At 45.3% G+C, this 13,938-nt stretch overlaps 1 protein-coding gene across 1 annotated transcript in view; it reads left to right on the forward strand.

The window, feature by feature from the left end:
- Positions 1-628: 628 nt before the first annotated feature.
- Positions 629-13,938, forward strand: part of LOC149350274 (uncharacterized) — a 297,408-nt gene continuing 284,098 nt past the window's right edge. The window contains exon 1 of the mRNA XM_089579276.1: positions 629-932. Coding sequence (XP_089435402.1) covers positions 886-932 — 47 coding nt within the window. The 5' untranslated portion in view covers positions 629-885. The remainder of the gene's footprint in view (positions 933-13,938) is intronic.

Here is a 13,938-nt window from a genome sequence, read left to right on the forward strand (position 1 = left end):
TTGTCTTTTGTAATTATTTCATCCCGCACATTGTCAACGTTGTACACAGTACTTCCGTGACAGAGCTGCCTGCCTGCGCAGTACAGTGCAAGAGCAATCATTGGACATCACAGCGGCCCTTTTAAGCACAGAAGAGCCTTTGAGCAGGACGTCGTTAACAGAATAGCGCTTGATAAAATGATGGCAATTAAACATCGGGTCAATACTCATGTTTTGGCTTGTCGCTCCTAAAGCGTACTTTTCGAACTGAAGTTCGAATTAAGACAAGACATCGGATAACAAACGCGAAAAGTGATGTAAGCCGTTCTGTAGAAGTAGTATTTTTGGATAGGAATCGGGCTTAATCCAAGTTTTAACAAATCTGTTCGAAGTATAAGAATCGGATAAAATTGGGTTTTGACCGAAAACGAAGGGCCCTAGGGATGATCCACCTGCTTATCATTTTCAATGACCAGTAGGTGAATGCAGAAGTTTTCGTTTGTGACGTACTACGACGCCTAAGATGGTTGCCATAAACACTAGAGGAAGTGCGTCCTGAAACAATGACTGATAAAGTGGCAGCAACCAGTCCGCAAGATTTTGTTCAGCCTGTCCGATAAAAGTCACAGAAGGCATAAAAGAAATTGTTGAAACTGTAGAATACTGCAACTAGAGCAGATTTTGCATGGAATAAGCTTCTACTCAAGGATTGTCATTGTTGCTTTTATCCAGCGTTGAAGATGATTCTGCTGGGCGATGTTTTTGTTTTATTTTTCTCCCTCTTTAAATATGCATTTTTTTTTTTTTTTGCTGCGTTCGGCTCTGGCGTGCAGCAAGCAGTTTCTAGGCCCTGGCCAGCGTTCGTTACGGTGCACAGCCGAGGGCGGTGAAATCCGTTGCCTCTGAATGCAGGGCATCCTTGGAGCGCACAAGCGGGACTCGCTCGAGGCAAGGTGAGCGCGCGCGCACTGCTACGGAAGCCTCTTCACTGCTTGCACGCAACGCTGGCTCTCGCAGAGAGACGCCAGTGCCAGGCGCTGTTTTTCTTCAACTCACGACCCAGGAGCGCCCCGAAGTCAAATAGACTCCAGGCCGCATACTGGGCGCACGGGGCACTCAGTCGGCCCTTGCCCGCTGCGTCTCCGGTGCGCGGGGGCAAACTTGAAGCAATAAGAGATAGCCAGCGCGCGTGGAGGAGCGCCAATCGATTCGGCGGCGGTGTTTTCGCGCTCGCCTTTTCTGGAAAGTAAAACACGGGACCTCCCGAGGTATAAGGGCACAAGAAGGATGACCCGCCCCGCAGTAAGCAGCCGCTTTCTGCTGCTTCTCCAACTTTTGCGCCCATTCTCTTCTTCCTCGCACATGCTTCTCATTTTGTGCCGTTTATTTTTCACAAAACAAACATTTTTCAAACCAGTGCTCGGTGAACTGTGCGTTGTGCAACCTACGGGAGAACGCGGCACTCGGAGAAGTACAGTTGAAAACGAGCGAGTCGAACGAGCGCCCTGCCGGCTGCCGGGTCCTTCTCCCGGCCCTGTTACACTCAAATTATGCAGGCCTCCGATTCCCTCCCGGGTTGCGCCCGCTCTTTGCCATTCGCAGACCCGCGGAGCACGCGGAACGAGAAACGGCGTTGCCCGCTGGGAGAAGGGTCAAGATAAATGCTCCATTACGGCGTCATTTGCGAGCGCTCACTGCAACACCGGGCATCTTCATGAAGCATAGCGAGAAGTGCACGTCTGGCCGAGTACCGGGCAAGGCACGGAACCCGGGACTCGACGAAAACGAACGCCTGCATCCGAAACTAAATCTAAGCATACTCTGACATTTTTACAACCATTTCTGTATCAATGAAGCGAGCGCTGCAACAGAATGTAGATGGGCGTTGACCAAGACCCTCTAAGAAATGGTTTGTAAGGATCGGAACAGGCTTAGGCCAGACTTTGGAAAGAGAGTGCCAGTTTATTTTGTTGTTTGCATATTTTATTTCAGTACTTTATGGTTCAAGATAGTTTATTTGCTTCGAGCGTGTCACAAGCGTTAGACCAGCACGAAAAACAAAATCCAGCAAGAAGCTCATAACCGCATGGTATCTGGGGAGCGAAGCAGCACAGGCTGAAAGTTTTGCTGTTACAACCTCCCTAAACGCGACCCTCCACACGAGTTCGTGCAGCCGCTTTTGGCGGCTAAAGCGCGCCGCACGCCGCGGCTTCACCGTTACACACGCACACAGCAAGCGCGCCCAACGAGGCACGAAGGGCGGCGGTGGCCACAAATTTCATCTTTTGTCACCGCAACGGCTTGATGGAGCCACCTCGAAACTTTGTCGCGAAGCGTCGTAGATTCTGTGCACCTCGATGCGCATGTATTATGTATGCGGCGCAAACGAAATATGCGCCCTCTTGGCTCCACCGACGCTGCCTTGCGCGCCGCTGCTGCTGCTGCTGTCGCCGCAGTTGGGGGCATGGCCACACGCGCACCCGGCAACTGCACGTAACCCTCGTATCTCGGATGTCGAAGAATAGGATAAGACCTGGCGAAAACGAGAAAACATTCGCCACTGGATGCCGAGCAGTCGCCAGCACGCCGAAACATGGTTGCAAAAGCCGAAGCCCCCTGACATTTGAGCCGGAGAAGCCGGGCCGCGCGGAATTCTGACGCACTTTGGCTTAGAGTATCTCGAAGAAGAGCCTGACTAGTTTGTCGAGCTCGCGGCTTCACTCGTCCCTGCCTCGACTACTTTATCTGTTCGCTGTTCCGTTCGTCGCTTTATGCTCCCTTTTTCGATGCGCGAAGGCCGTTTCGTTTCATTTTGTTCGCCGGGAACAAGTTTAAATTCCAGAGGCTTGTTGTCGCGAGGGAAACCACGCAGAGCACGCAACGCGGAGCACGAATGGCTTCGGCTCCGCGGTGGAGTCCCTGCAAGAAAGCCTGCCTACACACGTGCCCGTGTAACGCGGGCTCGTTCTCGTGATTCCCCCCCCCCTCCCCCCCCCCACCGCCCTCTTTTTTTTCCCCTTTTTTTCTATTTTTTTGGTTGTGCAAGATTTTCATCGCCGCGGATTTCTGGCCCGGGGCAAACATCTCTTTTCAGGATTACTGCGCCGCAGAAATGGGCGGTACAACAACGCGGAAGAAACCGGCATGGCACCACGCTTTGCCCCAGATGTTTAGAAAGGAACATGCCTCAGGAGCTGCACTCCTGTCGCATGCTACATTCGATTGCAGCGCGAGAATGCCAACTGGATTTCTCTGGAAGGATATAGGGGGTTTCGCGGCAGCTATTTCACCCGTCGTGTCCGTTTCCTATTGCGTTCAGCTACAAGTGCTGTGGTCTTCGATGGGCATCACTGAGTATTCGGTGGGTGCATCCGCAGACACGAAAATTGCACGTGAAGACACCTTAAACGTCGTCCCGTTGTGTCGGAGTGCTGTACTTTGTCCAACGAGACCCAATCACTGAACGCCTTTGCGTATTCCTTGCTCCCAATAAGGCGGTCTTTTTTATAAAAGCTGCGTAGAAAATGTCATCGGGCAGCACTTGCCTGGATCACCGCGTAACCTGGACTTTTATTTTATTTTTTTTACTCTATTTTTCAGCAGGCTGGAAGAAAAAATGCTGCACACTCAGCGTGGTCAACATGCAGTACGAAGTACATCGTCTTTCTTGACACGTAACATTCCAACTAAGCAACCAACGGCGATAATGGCAGCTACGTTTTTGGGAGTTTAGGTGTTTGTCTCTTCATTGCCATCTTAAGGTGAGCATCCGATCATGTGATACACTAAATTTTTACAGAGCCATTTTTTTTACTGTTGTCAACATATGAGTCGACGAATATATCGTTTAAACCTTTCGTAGTTTATAAGCATAGAGGGCTTGCCCGTATATTTCTGTTTCAATTTATTAGATCTTTCTTGAGGAAGGCCATATAAATCTTCCAACTTGATTTATTGTTCATTGCGGGCGATGCGCAAAGTACTTAAGCTTGCGACTGTAGCGCCATACCGTTAACGAGCGGTCAAAGAGTGTGTGCGTCACGACGGTGACCCAGCCACGACTGCGAGCAGTTGCCGAGCGCCATCACTGAGAATGAGCCCGAAGCTCCACCACCGCTGTGTCAATGTTTAACCTCGCATATGTAGAGGGGCGAATCGTTTTTTAATCAGAGATGGGGTTCCGCTCCTGCACGACGTCGTCTCCGCGCCCTGTATATGTGCGCGTCTACGCTCGTCCCCGGCACGGCGCTTCCGCTCCGCACGCTCCAACTCTCCCGCATGCCAGTCGCTCCCTCCTGCCCGCCCGCAAATTCAATTAGCGAAGACACGGTTCCGACTGCGCTAAACAGCGACTGGATCTTCTTATGGAACCGACTGATTAGATTGCGACTCGCGCCCAAGCCAGGTACGGTGTTTGTAAGGCCCGACCGCGGCTCTCTCTCAGAAACGCTCGCGCGCAACTCGAGTGTTGGAAAAGTTGACTGAGAGCGCACGCACGGGCGCCTTCGTTCCCCGTTGCTTCCGCTCGGCAGAGCAGCGCGCCGTCGGATCCGCAGTGCTTGCGCGCCGCTGTTGCGGCTCGGTTCGACGACGTGCCCCCGCGCGAGGATCCTGTGTTTTCCGAATCTTCCGCAGCGGTGAGCGGAGCCCGCAGGATGCCGTTTCCGGTCGCTTGAAGCTGTTTGCGCATTCGGAGTGAGCAGTCAGAAACAGAGCCGCCCTGTTCCTTCGGAGTGACGCTCGGCGCCCCAAGCAGACGACTCCGGGGCAAGTGTGGTGGCGGCAGATGCTGCTGGTTGTTGACGAAGGAGATGGCTGCGGAACCGCGGTTGTCGATCACGAATGTAAAGAAGTAGAAAGGCTTCTCGGGACTCGTTCTGACGCGAGTGCGGCCGGTGGGCTGGAGCAAGAGAAACTCGCTTTATAAGTAAGTTAATTTAATGAATCAGGCTTCGCGTTTTTCAGACGCTTTCGTTCAGTTTGCTGCATTTGAAACGGGTTAACTGACGCTAAACCCGGGCAATATAAGTAATTGGCCCTAGTGTCACTAATTAACGTCGAAGAAGGAAACTGAACACTCTCGAACCTTGTGCACTTGTCAAATCTAGATACGTTATTGATCAATTTCACTAGAACAGAAGCTATGTTTTTCAGTCCTAAGGGTGAAATTTTGAGCTTTGATCGCATAATTACCTGTTTGTTTGTTTGATCATTTTATTTTGACAGAACTGGTTACAATACAAGACCGAATAACACACATTGGCATAAAGCACTGCCAAGGTCGACGAGGCAAAAGGCGTTTAATGCACGCCTGACGAGGCCTCGTCTCCGGAATATTGCATCAGGATATATACAAGTGGCCGGTCGCGCCAAGAACAAGAAAGAATAAGGAGGCAGCAAAACTGTGCAGTTACAAAACAATCAGAAAGATGCTGTACAAGACGCCATTATTAGAAACATCAATCACTGAGCAGGCAGAATACAATGCAAAGGCACAACTCAGCGTAGTTATGTTTTATCTAGTAAAAAAGTTTTAACTTGTCTCTTAAAACTATTTACTGAGTTGGAGTTACAGACTATTTGAACAATTTCCTGAAACATGTTTAAAAGTGCAGGGATTTGAAAGTTAACCGACTGCTTCCCATAAGATGTTCTGATCAGGTTTGAGGTAAACAATACATTTCTCAACTCGTAGCCACAGTGAGCGCGTTCATATGTTGCGAAAAAGCCTGGTTGATCACGTTTGATTTCGTTGTATATTCTGAGTGCTAGTACTTGGCGAAATACGTTAGTAAATGTAAGAATCTTGTTTTCATAGAAAAAACCTTGAGTATGTTCACGTGCTGATAAGTTTTCAATAAATCGAATCGCTTTCTTCTGCATGATATGAAGCCGTTCAAGATTGCCCTTTGAAGTCGTGCCCCATACCAATGCGCAGCAGTGTAGTCGTGAGTATGCTTGTCATCCAATTGAAGTCGTGCCGCCTTTCAAAATCCTAGCTGTTTACAGATGTAGTTGTTTGGGACAAACGTGCAGATTTCATGGGTTTAAAGGCTGCCCGCGTAGTAGCTCTCGTCCTGCGCCACAGTAGTCTTCCAAATGGCGTTAAACTTCTGTTGTTTAAATATCTATTTAATCCTCATTTATATTACTGTCACCTCTTATGAGGAAATACTACTCAACCAAATCTTGAAGAGCTCCACCTCTTGCAAAAGAAAGCCATCAGGATATTTTATAATCTGCCTTGGGACCATCCCATCTCAGAGCTCTTTAATCTTACTAACATGAGGAATCCATGGTAGAGAGAGGGTGTGGTTGATGGTCCTTTGCGATCACAAAAATGAACAAGGGAGGGGAAAACCTGAGGTTGCTTGAGCCTCAGGCTCAAGCAACCTGAGGTTTTCCCCTCCCTTGTTCATTTTTGTGATAACATGAGGAATGTGTACCATGCGCATAACTTGAGATCAGCGCAACGTTACTAGCATGAATTAAGAAATAACAGTTTTCACCAACATGACTGGGGTTGTAAGCTATGGGAGCATATACCCTTTACGTTGCACAAAGCAGTTTTGCGTCAGTACGCCTAGAACTAACTATGGTTTGGAGAAGCTGAGGCAATGCCTTTCTTTCCTTCTGAGTGATGTCACAAATGCTGGTCTGAGCATTTCCTCTTCTAGCCAATCCACTTTGTTTCATTAACTTTGTTCATAAGTGTGGGGTCACCTGTTTATGAGATAAATTCAAAGTGTTGAATTTTTTTTTTGTCTGGCATTTCCATTTTTCTTTTTAAAAGTATATAGTATCTTGTCGTTGTTATATTTCTGTGTTTATTTTGATATCGTGATCTTTCACAATCTGTTAAGCTTAACGCTGTGCTTCGTAGTCATCTATCAACTTACTTATTCTGTTCAATATTGTTCTGTTCAATTCTGTTCAATATTGGCAAGAAACCTTGTGTCCCCGCATTTTATATACCACTGTGTCCCTTCCACTGTGTCTTTGATGTTTTCTTTATGTATATATATGGTCGGAGCGCTGCCCTCCTTTTCAGGGCTCGAGACCCTGTCAAGATCCTGGGAGCTTTTTGCTCTCGATGCCTTTATTCGTTCAAGAGTAAATAAACTTCGACTTCAACATATGGGGTCATCTCACCCACTGTGCTGCTAATCGGACGTTTTGGTGATACTGACCTTCGTTTAAGCTGCTTTTTATACCGTTTTTCTGGGGCAGTGCTGTATTCCCAACACTGGTCGCGATCGCCTCTAATCTTTTACTTTAGTTTAAGTTCGACCCTTAATCTTCCTGATGTATCTGAAAGCAGACGTTGATATACCTGTTGAGTAGCCAAAATTCTCGAAAAACTGCTTGCCATTAGCAAGGATGGGGAAAAAATTTCAATTTTCTCCTCTAAGAATTTCGCCTTTAGGAAGTGTTTATGTACTAATCTTGCTGTCGATTCGTTTACTAATAAGATTACAACTTCTAGAATTGTAGGTAACTTTTTGTACTGTATTTGTTCTCTTCAGTAAGGCTTTAACACAAACAACATTTGAATCCTCGTTGGATCCCGCGTACATCATTTATAATGCACAGTTGTCTTTCCCGGCATTAACAAAAAAAAAAAAAACTTCTGCAGCCTATCTACTGTTGCAAGTCAGAGGGTACTCACTGCTTTCCAGGCAGCCAGCTTTTCAAGAACTACGTAATAATAGGGGTGCTCTGAGCAGCCTTCCTAGTTGGTTGCCTCCTCCAAATCAGATTTCGGCTGTCAGCGGCCAAGTAGCTCCCAGGTTTCTCGTGCTTTACCATAAGGTTATTTGTGATTTTGATATAAATAAGCACAATATACGTCATAAAAAGTTGTTGCATGTTTGTGTGGGCGCAAATCTGCCTAGCAGAGAACACAAAGAAAACTCTTAAAGGAAGAACTACCGGACCTACGACTGCAAATTTTTTTTGTGTAGTGTCAGCGTCAGATTCCAACATTTTTTCAGCATTTTTATTTCATATTTACAGTACATTACATACTACAGGGTGTATTGACAGTAGGAGACCATTGTGAGGAAATGTTAATGAACCCTGCATGTTTTTCTTCTCCAGCAGCTAATATTTATCTGTTCGTGTTTTCCTATTACGGTTCTCCTTTTCGCGTTTCATTTCACGCTGATAGTATATTGATTGGAACTCCTGGGCTTGAGAAATGCATAACGCTGACAAGTCGAACTTTTACTCGGGTCCGACTGGGATATTCTATGATGGAGGCTTATATTACTTGTCGAGCTCTTTCTTTGATTAAGAATGCAATTGAACACAAACTGTCTGCGACAATAACACTTTTCGTGCCACTCAAGGGTTTTCCATAAACATTTCAGTATTGATTTACTCAGCCCTCTCCTCTTTTGCCCTACATAAATGACCTTTTCCGGTATATTAGATAGTTTTAGACAGGCTCTGCCCTCCCTTGGTCACTTAGTGATGTCAAGAAACCCATCTTCCTCCCCTTTCTCTACCATGCCAACCATATAAGTATTTGAAATTCACTTTATGGTTTTTCGGTGACCCCGTTAGGATTTTTTTCCAGATAACGTATGGCATCGCATTCCTTCAATCATCTTCAATTTGTTTTTAGCACAGTTTCCTTCATTTTTTTTCAGAGCTGTGCTCATGTTAGCAATGCCTTTCACGTGCAAGATGCCACTAAACTGACTATTTTCGACATCAAAGCCCTAAGGCATATTGGATTATATTTTGATTCTCCAAAACTTTTATCACTGTATTATTTGTTTATTAATAACCATAGCAACTACTGCGTCTCATAATTAAGCTGTTCATGCTCTTCCTATTGTTGGCTTCTAACTCGATTAAAGAAAAACTGTCTGTATCATAGTTCTTTCTCATTTTAAGCCTCCTTCGTGGTGCCTATTTTTGCCAGGAAAAAAATTAGCAGAAGATATATTTCATTTATATCCTAACAGTAACACATTTTTTGCATAAATATTACAGGCATGAAGTCTTCACTCTTCCTGACTATGTTAATGCTAACTGCAACTGCAAAAAATTTTCTGCTCGGTCGGTTTTATTACTATTAACTGCCATGAACCTTTAAATTTTCTCCCCAATTTTATTTTGGAGTAATTTTGATACAATTGTGAAAGCTGAAGTTTCATTTGCACTTTAAACGTGTCCTAGAAAACTATTTCTGACTAAAATGTAACACGTCTCTAATTATTTTTGTAAACAAACGTTGTTTATAGGAATCTTCTTTTGCTCGTAAATATTGAATTGATTGCAATTTTTTTAAACACAGACCCCCTTTGCTCTTCTTGGTTTGAGACTTCCTCCCGATTTTTTTTTTTTGTAAGACACTGTTTACAGAAGAAAGCCGAATTCTGACTTCAATGAATGGCGTCGACGTCGCTTGTTTCTTTTTTTTTAATTATCTCGTATTATAAAAATGTAAAACATTGATCTTTCAGATGTGTACGGCTGGCTACGATGATGCCTTAAAAGCGTAGGTTTTCCGGCACGTTGCAAGATCACAGCGGTGACATTTGCTATTTTGCCATTTAACTAATTACTTCCTGCTATAATTCACGTAGCCATGAATGCCGAGGCCAACTAGGGGCCGCATTTTGTAATCTTTTTTTTCCCCTCTTCTTGCTTGTGCTTGTTTCCGTTGGTCACGTCTGGCTTTGATAATGCAGTAGGCGAGCGACATTATTCTCCGGCCGCCGCCTCTGACGTCGCAGACTGTTATACTCCAAATGAAAAAAGGGGCAAATAGGAAGGAAAGAAAAAAAGAGAGCTGACAGAATACGGCCCCAGTTTTATTTATATGCCGAAAACATGCCTCTACGTTCACTTTCGACATTTTTGTTACTCCAGACATATGCTGTTTATGCATTACTTTATGTTGTTTACTTATACTCCATCAACTCCTGCTCCACCCCCGCCAACGCCCCCTCTCCGTGTTTCTGTTGAAATATTCAAGCGCATATTTCCATGCGCATTAAGGGAACCTTCTTAGTTCTGTATTTTTTTTCCACAATATTATTCACAAACACAGTAAGAGAGCCAGGAAGCGCCCACTCCCTAATTTAAAATCTGTACCCCCCCCCCCCCCCCCTCTTTTGTGCTCCTTAAAGAAAGGGGCGCGTTAAAAACACTAACATCTTTTAGTCTCACCAGTGTTCTAAACAACTAAGAAGGACGGCATACAGTCCTCAGGCTCACACTATTAGCATATATATGCGACGTACATGGCGGCAGCGCTCTCTATTCTGAGACCCGGATCAAAAATAAACTCGGACTAGAAAGTACCCATCTAGTTTAGGCGCGCCTTTGCAGAAACAACGGTAAAATAAAAATCGTTGGCTTAGATGTACGCTCTCTGAGGCCGTATCGTAAACAAGAAAAAAAAAAGGACGCCTATGAAAGGCATTCAGAACGAAACAGAGTAAAAATTTTGATGAAGAAAAGCTCTACGTCAAGCGTAATCACGTCCCCTAACTGCCCTCTGGCCGGTAAGATGATCCAAATCGAGGAGGTTTCTTTGCCAGTGCTTTGCATTTAAATCCGTCGCTATATATCTTCAGCCGGTCCATTTCTTTTGCTTCTTGCAACGGATTACAGCTAGAAATCCCTCCTTCGTGGATTAAGACTAATGTGCAGAATTTCCTGTGATGATGCCGCCGTACGCAGAGTGCTTTAAAATTCTCGTGCGTGCTTATTTCCCTTTTATGAACGCGGATCCATATTTTGGCCCACATGCGTTCTTCTTACTGCATGGTACGGCCCCTGTAAGTTGGAGTGAAGTGCTTGAATAGGGATACACGGCCGCAGGGTTATCAGCAGTGGCTGATGTGAGTCATCAGGCATTCATCCGACATTTCATCGGACATTTCATCAGACATACAAATATTATGGGTCTTATTTCACTGTTCATCAGTCAGTTATCGTTGGCGTTTGCTATAAGCACCCGATAACAGTCCAGATTTTCCTCATAAATTTAAAACGCATCAAATTAAATCAAAATCAAACACCTTAATTTGGGCATTCTCCTCTTTGGCGATTCTAATTTCCCAGCACTGACTGGCAGAATCTAACCGCTAGGGGTAACATTGATGCTAACGAATTTCTTGATGTTTGCCTTAATTCTGACCTCCTACAAGTAATATGAAAACCCGCTCTTCTAAGTCAAGACTGCGCTAATACCCCTAATCTAAAGTTAACGGATCATCCAGAATGCGTTCATTCTATCACATATCATGCCGATGCCAATGATCAGGAAGGGATACATGCATGCTTCACCATAAAACTGCTTTCTCATGCCTGCAATGAACATCCAATTAATGACAAAGAAAAATATAATTATGAACTTCACGCCTTTCTAAATATTTTAATCTAACTTTCATCAAAGAACAATTCATTATATCTGTGTTGTATTCAAGAGAAAAATTGGTGAACTGGTTGATAAGATTATTTGAAAAATAGCTGTACGAACCAAAACAGCAAAACAAACGGTTCACGTATTGTTTAAAACGCCTGGAAGAGAACAAGAAGTGCCTTTTCCGCTCAGCAAAAGCGCACCACAGGTAAAACAAATGGAATAAGTATCAAAGTATTACGCGTCCGAAAAAGCATACTTAAACAAAATTCGCGAAGCCAAACGCACCTTTCTTCGTTCCGGTTTGCCTAAAATTCTGACGGCTCACCACCGTGAGTTCTGGCAAGTCAGTAACTCGCAACACACGTGAGCCATTTTCCTCGTCGATGTATCTCTGATACAGACTGCGCCAACTTATTCGATGAAGCCTTCTCATCCGTGTTTACTCAAAAAAACTAACCTGTCACTACCTTCAGAACCAACATCTATTCAGGAACCCATGTCTCCCCAAGTATTCTTTCCAACAGGCACCTCATCATTATTAGAAAAAATTAAGCGTTCATCCTCCGCGCCATCGAAAATATCAACACAAAAATACTGATAAACACCAAGGATACATGTGCGTCTTTCTTGTGCCCGTTGTTCACCCAATCACTTCTCACGGGCCAATTGTCCCCCGAATTAAAACATGGGAAGGTCGTTCCAGTCTACAAATAAGGTAACAACGCCTCACCTTTAAATTACCGTCCCATCTCTCTAACCAGCGTACCCTACAAAATCATGGAGCATGCCATCTATATCAATATAACGGACTTCATTGATTTTAACTACTTTTTCCCTCCTGCATTGGTGGTGGTGGTAGTGGTTTATTTAAAAAAAAATAAAAAGTGAAGCAAAAGAGTGTTGCCGGCCGCGGCAATTGCTATCTAATACCTTAAGCACCCGAGCTGCAGCCGGCGGAAACGAAAGGGAAAGGGAGAGGATAGTGAGGAGAAGTATAGAGGGGAGCGACAGCGAGAAAGGACAGGGGAGAGCTTTGTCGGCTTTTGCAGCGGCTGCCCTTGCGAGAACCCAGTGGCCACTATGTTGCACGATTTTCGCATCAACCTTGGTTCTAATTAATAGACGGACGCCATATTTTTGCATTCTGCTAAATCCTTCGTTAAAGCCCCCTATAAACGCTTACTGATAAAACTTTCCCGTCTAAGTTCGCACCCCTACATATTGAGACGCATTGAAGGGTTCCTAGCTAATTGCTTCCAACTACTTTGTTTTTGTTAACAATAAGGACTCTAAATCTCTCCCAGTAACGCCAGGTGTTCCTCAGGGATCTGTACTCGGCCCGCTATTTTTTCAACGTATATTCGACGCATCTAACCTTTCTTGGGTGCTGAACTGAAAGACAAGGGTTCGATTACGGTCGTTTCGGGGCTAGAGGGCCAACCTTTTTCGAAAAAGGTTCGAAAAAGGCTGGTACTCCATCCGAAACATCAAGAATTAAATCCTGTTATGTTTTTCAATTTCTGGTGACTTTATCTTATATTGATCAATCAGCTGCCAGGAAATCAGTTTTGATATACAGGGTCTGTTCTGAAAGCAGTAAGACCTATTTTTTTTAAAATAAAATTTATTCAAGAGAATGGTACAAACGATTAGAATTTTTCGAAGTAGCACCCTTCCGCATCTACACGCTGCTGCCAATGAGTTTTACAGTTTTCGTACGCCTCCAGGAACGCCTGGACCGGAATGCTGTTTAGCTCCCTCGTCACGGCCTGTTGAACCACCTCTACCGATCCGTGATGTTTCCCCCTGAGCGTCGATTTTATTCTCGGCAATAGAAAAAAAGTCTAGCGGGGCCAAGTAGGGGATGTAGGGGCTGTAGGGGGCCTGAGGCAGCGTTGCCGCCTTGTGCTGGGCAAAAAAATCGGGGTCCTCATTCACATTATGAAGAAAGTCCTGGCAGATCACTTTTCGGTTGGCCTTTTGCTCCCCTGACAACACTCCCGGCACCAACTTCGCGCACACTTTCCTCATGGCTAAGTTTTCTGTCACGATCTCAAAAACTTGGGTTTCAAGAATGCTCATGTCATCAGCAATCGTTCTGATACTCATACGACAAGCACTCTTCAGTAAATTTTTCACTCGCTACACATTTTCATTGGTCTTGCTGGTCGAAGGGCGTCCGGAGCGGTCGTCGTCTTCCACTCATTCCTGACCTTCTCAGAACACCTTGTGCCACTCAAAAAACACCTGATCTACCCATGGCAGCGTCACCGTAGGCCTCCTTAATAATGTCGTGAGTCTCTTTGCCCGTTTTACCAAGATGTACACAAAATTTGATCGCGTATCGCTGATTCAGTAAACGCTCTATGATTCTGCGTGATGAGCCGTTTCGACAGGGGTTCACAGTACAAGCGACCTGCTCTCTTCAACGACAGAGAGCCGACTGCCGAGTTTCCACAGCATTCCCAACACACGCACGCACGCACGCACGCACGCACGCACGCACGCACGCGCGCGCACGCACACGCACACACACACACACACACACACACACACACACACACACACAC

The sequence above is a fragment of the Amblyomma mixtum genome, chromosome 3 (genome assembly GCF_055824585.1).
Source record: "Amblyomma mixtum isolate Tamu chromosome 3, ASM5582458v1, whole genome shotgun sequence".
Lineage (NCBI taxonomy): Eukaryota > Metazoa > Arthropoda > Arachnida > Ixodida > Ixodidae > Amblyomma > Amblyomma mixtum.